The following is a 9,458-nucleotide window of genomic DNA, read 5'->3' on the forward strand; positions in this document are numbered from 1 at the left end:
CGGAGAAAAGGCCTGACACGCTACTTCAGAAAAATCAGCCACTGAAAACCCTGTGGAGCACAGTTCTGACACTGATGGGGTTGCCATGAGTCAGACCTGAAGCAACTGCAACTGGTTTTACAGAGACCAAAATTCATTAGTGGTTACCAAGGGCAGGATGGCGAAGGAGGAGTCATTGCTTAGAGGACACAGAGTTTTCTGTTACAAATGACAGAAAAAGTTGGAAATGGACAGTGGTGATGGTTACGCAACATGATGAACATACCTCATCAAGTTATACACATAAAAAGTGCTGAGTTGGCCAATATTTCCTTACTTTTTTTTTTTTTTTTTTACAAAAAATAAGTAAAACTTAAACGTCTGATGCCATTCCTACTTCAACCCTCCCTTCTCTAAATAAACCTCTTCAACTGATTTCTATTGGCTGCAGGATGAAAACAAACATAATATGGCCTACGAGGCCCACCCTATATGGTTTAGCCCTAGGGTCTCTGCCAGCCTCATCTCACTTACACTGGCACTCAGTCTTGCTCTGCGGCCACCCTGATCCATCAGACCTTTGTACTCCCCATGCTCCCTACTGCCATATAACCTTTCCACACTGCGCTCTCCCTTTGTCTAGTTAATTCCCACTCATCTTTCAGAGCTCAGGGAATCGTTCTGGAACTACCATGAAGTGGCCAAATTCTCCTCTTAAAGTCTTTGGAACCATGCCCCTTCTCCTGTCTAGCATATTTCACAGATGCAATATGTTTGAATATGTAATTAATGGCCTTCTCCCTCATAAAACTACATCAAATTGTACTAAAGCAAGTGCTGCTACAACAGAGATGTTCAATATTCATTAAACAATACATGGATGAATTTGCCTTATTTTTACACCAGGCAAAGACCAGACATGATATTATGAGATGGTATCTATGACATATCCTGCTTATACATCATGAGTTCTGGAAAGCCTTCAAGACTTCCCAAGTTTGGTTTAACTGCTTTCAATGTGTTTCAATAACACCCTACAAGTAAAATACCATGTTTAAATACTGTCTTTCACCCTTGTACATAATTATATCCAAACAAACACATTATATAGAAGCAGAAATACTAAGTATATTTCAGTGCACACATTACTGTATAAAAACCAAAGCGAACCTGTTGCCAGCAAGTTAATTCTGACCCATAGTGGCCCTACAGGACAGAGTATAACTGCCCATAGAGTTTCCAAGGAGAGGCTGGTGGATTCCAACCGCCAACCTTTTGGTTAGCAGCCAAGCTCTTAACCACAGTGCCACCAGGGTTCCACATTATTGTATAGGGTTATATATCTCTTCACATTACGATTCGCTTACTGCTATAAAGATATTGTACCTTCCACAGTACTATACTGAGAAGCGGGTAGTTATTTGCCTCTACCCACAGAACTATTCCTGTTGTTGTTGGTTGTTGTTGGTTATTGTGGTTGTGGCTGTCATGGTTGTTGTTGTTAGGTGTCATTGAGTGGGTTCTGACTCATAGAAACCCTATGTATAACTCAATGAAACACTGCCCAGGCTTGCACCATCCTCACAACCGTTAGTATGTTTAAGTCTACTGTTGCAGCCACTGTGTCAATTCATCTCATTGAGGGTCTTCCTCTTTTTCTCTGACCTTCCACCTTACTAAGCATGATGTCCTTCTCCAGGGTCTCATCCTTCCTGCTAACATGTCCAAAGTATGTAAGACGAAGCCTCACCATCCTCGCTTCCAAGGAGCACTCTAGTTGTACTTCTTCCAAAACAGACTTGTTCATTATTCTGGCAGTTTATGGTATATTCAATATTCTTCGCAAACATCATAATTCAAAGGCATCAATTCTTCTTCGGTCTTCCTTGTTCACTGTCCAGCTTTTGCATGCACCTGAGGCAACTGAAAATACCTCAGCTTAAGTCAGATGCACCTTAGCCCTCAAAGTGATATCTTTGCTTTTAACACTTTAAAGAAGTCTTTTGCATATTTGCCCAATGTAATACATCATTTGATTTCTTGACTGCTGCTTCCATGGGCGTTGACTGTGGATCCAAATAAAATGAAACACTTGACTACTGCAATCCTTAAGTAAAATTAAATCCTTGACAACTTCAATCTTTTCTCCATTTATCATCATGTTGCTTATTAGTCCAGGTGTCAGGGTTTTTATTTTCTTTATGTTGAGATGTAACCCACACTGAAGGCTGTAGTCTTTGATCTTTATGAGTCTTTACTTTCAGCAAGCAAGGTTGTGTCATCTGCTTATCACAGGTTAATGAGCCTTCCTCCAATCCTGATGCCTCGTTCTTTTCATATAGTCCAGCTTCTCAGACTATTTGCTCAGCACACAGATTGAATAAGTATTGTAAAAGGATACAACCCTAGTGCACACCTTTCTGATTTTAAACCATGCAGTATCCCCTTGCTCTGTTCAAGTGACTGTCTCTTGGTCCATGTACAGGTTCCGTATGAGCACAATTAAGTGTTCTTGAATTTCCATTCTTTGAAATGTTATGCATAATTTGTTGTGAACCACATAATTAAATGCCTTTGCATAGTCAATAAAACACATGTAAACATCTTCCTGGCATTCTCTGCTTTCAGCCAAGGTCCATCTGATGTTAGCAATGACATCCCTTATTCCACATCCTCTTCTGAATTCAGCTTTAACTTCCGGCAGTTCCCTGTAGATATACTGCACACAACTACCCCTTTTAAGGCTATAAAACTGCAGTATGTGTGAGAAGCACACACATGGGCACACAGATACACGCCCATCTAGCAGGGGTATGTGAAACCAGTAGGCTCTCTATCCAGCCCCAGAGAACAAAGCTGTCCTTTCCTCTTTATATCATCAACTTGCTTCTTTTATGAATCAGTATCTTTAATTTGACAACCTTGTTAATACCTTCCATTATTACCAAATATTTATTGGCCCCCCCCCCGTCTGCTTTTCTGTCATCCTATGAACTTCACACTTGATTCTCCAGTTTTTACATGAAAATTTTTGCATTGTTAGGAGCGCACTGTGGTTCTTCCAAAAATTATCTGGAGGTAAAGTGTTCTTTAGCAACTTCCAGATCCTGTTGTTGTTAGCCACCATCAATCCGGCTCCCGACTCATGATGACCCATGCACAACAGGATTGGACTGCTACAATCCACAGAATTTTCACTGGCTGGTTTTTAGGAAGTAGATCGCCAAGCCTTTCTTCCTAGGCTGTCCTTGTCTGGATGACCTTAGACCTTCCAAAAAGTCAGAATTTCTAAATGGATAGGACTTAACTGCAACATGATAAATCAAAATGCCAATATTCTTCTTTTGTGAAGTGGAGAAAACAGAAGCCAAAAAAGTTAATACAGTTTTATTTTTATGGTTCTTGAAATGTTGCTGTGATACTTGATTTAGCAAATGCTGCTGTGTGAGGGGAAAAAATCATTTTTAACCTGCTGAGGTAGCAAGTTTCTTTTTATACCCCCTTTTTATGCTTGAGGCAGTGAAGTCTACACGCAGTTGGAACGAGATTTATAGGTAATTTGCAAAAAATCACTGCAAAAAGCACCTTGAAACGTGAAAACTTGCAGTTTAACAGCATATCCTATAATTTTTAGCAATTTACATTTTGAACAGAAGCAACAAGGAAATATGTAACATACTTTGAAACAGGGTAAACAAGGCTTATTATCTTTGACCATTTTAATTTTGCTAACAATACACTCCAAAGAGATAGTTATGAGTGCTCATTAAATAATAGGAAATATTCTAAAATAGAAGGATGTATCCAACAAGCTCCACTGAAAACTGAATATGAAGCAAATTGGCTTCTTCTAGTGTTCTTCAGTGTGATCTACTAATTCTACCTCATCTGAAGAATGTTTTAACAGTTCTGATTCCTTCCAAAATAATGTATCAAAAATATTTATAGCAAAGTGGTAATGAAAATTGTTTTATAATTCTACATCACAAAAAAACTAGCACTTAATATACAACCTTATAAAGAAGGACCAATACTCTTTACAACTACACCTGTGCCTAAGAGATACACTAGAAATAATGGGGAAGCAACCCTCATAATACTCTTTGCATAAACTCAAATATACATGTATATATAAACTCATAAAATATATATATATGAGTTCACGTGAACAGTATTATAAGAAAAGTATAACTCATATGTATACAAAACAAATATATACATATAGTGTGTGTGTGTGTTTTTGGTGAAAGTTTACACAGTATTTTAGGTTCCAATTTGACAATTTCCACACAAATTATTCACTGACATTAGTTATATTTATCAAAATGTGTCAACATTCTCTCTGTGTTCTGGGTACTCTAGTTTCCCAGCCCCCTTATCTTCTCATCTCTGCTTTAGGGTAAATGTTGGCCTTTTGGTCTCATACAGATGGTTTTTTGGTAGAGCACTGTTCTTATAGGTTGCATAAACTCTCACTGTATGAATAGTACCACTACCATATTATACAAAGGTATATAGTCTGGCAGCATAGTAGTTAAGCGTTCGGCTGCTAAACGAAAGGTTGGCAGTTCGAATCCACCAGCTGCTCCCTGGAAATCCTATGGGGCAGTTCTACTCTGTCCTACAAGGTCACTTTGAGTCAGAATTAACTCAATGGCAATGGATTATAGTTACATTAATGCTGCTACAAAGGTGGCTTCTCAACAAAAGACTGAGATCATTCACCAGCAATCTCCTGGGAACTGGGTGTCTCAGAAAACTAAAACCAAACATAATAGAAAGGCACAAGGGTGAAAGGCAGAATGGGAATCTCAATCTCTTGGTCATGACTATCAGTATATCTGGGAGGAAGCTTTTATGTGATGGGATGGGAAAAGAAGCCCTTCATCTGTAGACAGGTCAAAAGCTAGGAATTAGAAATCCCTGCAAAATGTCCTGAAATTGTTCCATCATTTGGAGTAGCTATCTCAAGGCAACATGTGGAATCCAACAGGCCCTTCAGTACAAGAAAGCAATAATCACTTTATACTCCATATTGCATTGTGCCTCTTGTTTTCTGTTTATCTCACAGTTTTTTCCTACCAATGCTTCGTTTTAGTAAAGACTTTTATAAACTGCAGCTTTTCTTAGTTGTTTAAAGGTAAAACAATGAAAAAGGAGTTTAGTATCCACTTTGCCCAGAGGATATCGGCATGGTGTTAGCATGGTAAGAAAGACAACCCCAAAGGGGAAGGTGGAATTCAAGGGGGGATGCAAGAAGGAGACCTTTGTGTGCATCCTCTCCTTCCCTTCCATCTCAGCTCTTTCCACCAAAAAACAAAAGATACCTTCTTTTGGAATAATATGGAAAACACTCTAATACTACCTTAATAGAATTTTCAAGTCAAAATTGCTGGGTAAGGCAAAGACAAAATTTAGTGTCTTACTTTTTCAGAGTATTATTGGCACTTTAAAAAATACAGAATTAACTTATTTTCAGATATGCCTAATAAGCAATTAGGTAAGCCACAGCAAGGTAAATGTTTCTTTAATTTCAGTAACATCACTCTGAAGAAAAAGCACCTATCTTTCCCAAAGAAATAAATTTAGATACCACAAAATGCTTTAACCCAATTTTCAATTTTAAAATGTGATAATCAATAATTTAAACTAGAAGTAATTAGAAGTGTCATCATGGCTTGGTGTACGTGTAGCATCTTTTTTCTGGACATTTGGTCTCTATTCTTGGTTCTACCACTTACAACTCAAGCAAATTACTGATGTGCTGTGCTTCAGTTTCCTCATCCACACAACAAGGGAAGTAAACAAAACAATCAATAATTCTATGGAAAACGCCTTTGCAAAAATACAAACACAGCTGCTTGAGTCCCCTAACATGATTCTGTTTAAAGAAAAAAAAAAAATCAAAAGCTTAAAAGCCCTGATCCCTGTTAGTAGAAATATACAATTCCCCTGAAGGGGAATGAATCTCCAAGACAGAAAACAAAAAATATTGCAATCTAAGCAAATTTAGAGTCAAATCAATCCGTGAAGCTATTCCATGCATATAATTGAGTATTACAAACAACTAAGGTACCACTTAGTGCATTATTTAAGCATTTCCACTATACTGTAAGAGCTCCCAAAAGTTTAAATGTTCAAATCACCAAAACCAAATGTTTTGTGTGGTACTGGCCACTAAAAAAAAAAACAAAAATTATTGTACAGTTTGTAGGGTGGCTGCCTTTAAAATACTGATTGTTGTAGTTTTTTTTGTTAAAGACAGAAAGCAGTACTCAAAGAATAATGTAAACCTGAATGATGCACTCATCTATATAGACCATCTGTACGTACCCCTTGAAGATCTCATTTTCAGAAACATAAGCTTTTCAGCACTAAATATTCTACTAATCTACCATTTTAGGTGAAGCTGTTGGAACAGATTTTATTATAGTTTAGGAGCGTTCACCTCTATTTCTTTATAGGTCCTACAAGTAATTGTTCTTTGTTGCTAGTTGCCATGGAGTGGATTGCAATTCACGGTGACCCCATGTGTGCAGAACAGAACTGCTCTGTAGGGTTTTCAAGGCTGTGACCTTTCAGAAGCAGGTCACTAGGCCTGTCTTCCTAGGCAGCTCTCCAACCGTTCACCTAGTGACAGAGCACTTAAGCATAATTAAGTACACAGAAAACCTGAGTCCTAGGAAAAATGGCTTTGTCAGTGACAATAATAAAGAACCCCAAAAGTAAGGGGAAACCTGAGATGTTAGACTGGAATGAGTTGGTCAAGAGCCGCTCTCCTGTCAAAAATTCTCCTTCCAGTAGTTCTCTCTGCCTAAACCCTGAGGTTCTATATTTTAACATAACAAGTCTCTACTTAAGATAAAATCTGGCACATGACACCTGCCAGCACAGGAGATCCTCAAGTCTTTGGCGCTCGTCTGCTCAAGACCCATCAGAAATTACATGAAATTGCTAAAAAGCCCTTATTAGCCCTAGAGATTACTCCTGCCTCGGAGTCCCTGCCTTGTGGAAGCAGCAGTCTGGTGGAAGAAAGAAACATGTAAACAAAGGACTTACAATGCACACTGTCAAATGCTACAATATAGCACCGCTGGCAATATAAAATATAATAAAGCAGATAACGACTCTCTTTAAACCTGGGTAAGAGGTCCTGGCTGGGGAAGTAAAAATGGCAGGGGCATTCCAAGGTCAACTATATGAGACAGCACTGAGAATCTACAATGTAACTTGATCCCTGTAACTACAGATATAAAGAAAAATGAAATACAGTTCCCTGCCCTTAAGAAGCTTAGAATCCAAAAGCAAATCTAGTCTGTACCTGAAACCCGTGTAGTGAGCCTTTCACTAGGAGGCAAGACTGAGCTTGCAAATGAAATCATATGACTAGCTTGAAGAACTAAGGATCAAAACAATGAAGAATGCGGAAAAACTAAAATAAAACAATGAGCCAAGATAATTCGAAACAGCCTAGTGAGCTAAAGAAACTGCAGGTAGAGAACAAAAAATTGAATGTGAGTTTTTAATGCTAGAATTTGTTATGCCATGATGTTCTACCCAAAAACCGCAGAGCAATAATGCATAACAGTTAAAAGCAACGGGCCTGGAACCAGGACCCTGCACTCAGCACTCAACTACCAGTTTCTAGCTATGTCATTCTGGACAAGTTACTTAACATCTCTTTGCCTCAGTCTCCTCACCTGTAAAATGGAGTCAACAGCAGTGCCCATAGATCTGGGAGCTGCTCTAATTTTGCTCTACAAATACAGGTGTGATTATTTCACTCCACTGGTGAAAAACTTTATTCACGAAATCAAGTCCACATCTTTTAGGCATTCGTAACCTCCATAATCTGGTCCCAACCTACCTTTTCTGGTCTTAATCTTTATTGGACAGTCTCCTACTGGATCTAGCTAGCATCTGTTCCACAGACCAATACGCACTTTCCCTACCTCTGTGCCTTATCTCCTTGAACTCAGCTCTAGAAAGCCTTTTCCTCACCATCTTCCAAAACCCACACCAATAAGCACTTTCCCTACCTCTGTGCCTCATCTCCTTGAACTCAGCTCTAGAAAGCCTTTTCCTCACCATCTTCCAAAGCCCACTTCTCTAGGAAATTAACTCTCCCTGCCCTGTAATTCCACAGCACACTTGCCTGCTCCTCAGAACAGCTTCCAACTATTCCCCCTATTTTGGTGTTTGTCTTTTTAACGCCTCCCTCTTTCATCTTCTTATTAAGGTTGTGAACTTCCAGAGAACAGGGACAAATCTCCTTCATCCTGGTTCCTACCGCTCAGCCCCCACTGTGCCCATTCAGGCCTTGGAAAAGCGCTACTGAATTAAACCGCATGTTTACAGCGGTAATGGCCGCAGTTTCAGAAACTACTTGATTTAGCTTAATTTTCTATTGCTTTCAGATGCTAAAATCTTGACGTGAAACATTAAAAATCAGAACAACGACGTCTTTTCAAGAAAACTTCTACGGAGCACCCATACGAGTTTACAATGCAGTTATTCTTAGCTTCAGAAGTTGTGTGTGTGCCGCGGAAGGCAGCTCCACAGTGGTCTGCACAGGACTTTGATATAAGCAGGAAAAAGGAGGTGGCTCGGGCGGCAGCACGGCGGTACCCTGGTCTCCCCAAGTTCCCGCGGGCCCGCGGCTCTGCCGCACTGGTCCCTCTCCCCGCACGTCTCCCCTCCAGCTCTCGCCTCCCTGCTTCCCCCACAGCTACACCCCGGAGAGGCGGCGCGGCAGGTCCTCCTGGCGGCTGGCTCGGCCCTGGGCCGCCGCCCTGCCTGGCCGCGACCCCCGGCCTCCAGCCCGGCCCGTCGCCCGCCGCCCGGGGCCCAGGCCGCCGCCACCGCGGCCCGGAGGGGAACCAGGGTACTCGCCCGGCTCCGCGTGGCGCCGGGGGCGGAGCCGGCCCCAGTGCCCAGGGACAGGCCGGGGGCGGGCGGCGGCCTCCGCCTACCCCGACACGCACCCACCGCCCCCAGCCCCAACCCTCCTCGGGGCCCCGGCCCGGGACCGCGGCCTGGCGGCCGGCGGGACTCGCCACTTACCAACCCGCCTGGGACAACGCCGCGCCGGGAACCTCGGCCATGGTAGCTGCTTAGGCCAGGGGTGGTGGGGGGCTGGGGTGGGGGGGGTGCGGGGTGGGGGGAGGGGGCTCCTGCTTGAGACCAAAAATAAAAAAAAAAAAAAAGGGAAAGAAAAAAAAAAAAACTCTTCTGGTCGGCTCTGCAACTGGGCATGCTCAGTGCGGCCGGCGCTTCCGCGTGCGGGTTCCGCTCGCCGCGTTTTCTCAGCGGCGGCAGGGGCGGGTCTGCTGTGGGGCCGGGGAGGTTGCTGGGCGCCTGAGGCTGGGAGCGCCTGAAAAAGTGCTGGGAGCGCGGCTCCGAGGCCAGTTTGCCACCCACCAAGGACCGTGGAAGGTGTTGCCCCTCTATCGGAGGCTGGTTTTCTTTACCACTCTTCT

General features: G+C 42.1%; 1 protein-coding gene across 7 annotated transcripts in view; it reads right to left on the minus strand.

The window, feature by feature from the left end:
* The window catches only part of TDRD3 (tudor domain containing 3), a 221,665-nt gene extending 212,540 nt beyond the window's left edge, over positions 1 to 9,125 (minus strand). For all 7 annotated transcript variants that reach the window (XR_010318188.1, XR_010318187.1, XR_010318186.1 and 4 more), the window contains exon 1: positions 9,043 to 9,125. Coding sequence is in view for 1 of the 7 variants with exons in the window: in XM_064270056.1 (XP_064126126.1) it covers positions 9,043 to 9,083 (41 nt within the window). In the remaining 6 variants the exon portion in view is untranslated. The remainder of the gene's footprint in view (positions 1 to 9,042) is intronic.
* Between the last annotated feature and the right edge of the window lie 333 nt (positions 9,126 to 9,458).

The sequence above is a fragment of the Loxodonta africana genome, chromosome 17 (assembly GCF_030014295.1).
Source record: "Loxodonta africana isolate mLoxAfr1 chromosome 17, mLoxAfr1.hap2, whole genome shotgun sequence".
In the NCBI taxonomy this organism is placed as follows: domain Eukaryota; kingdom Metazoa; phylum Chordata; class Mammalia; order Proboscidea; family Elephantidae; genus Loxodonta; species Loxodonta africana.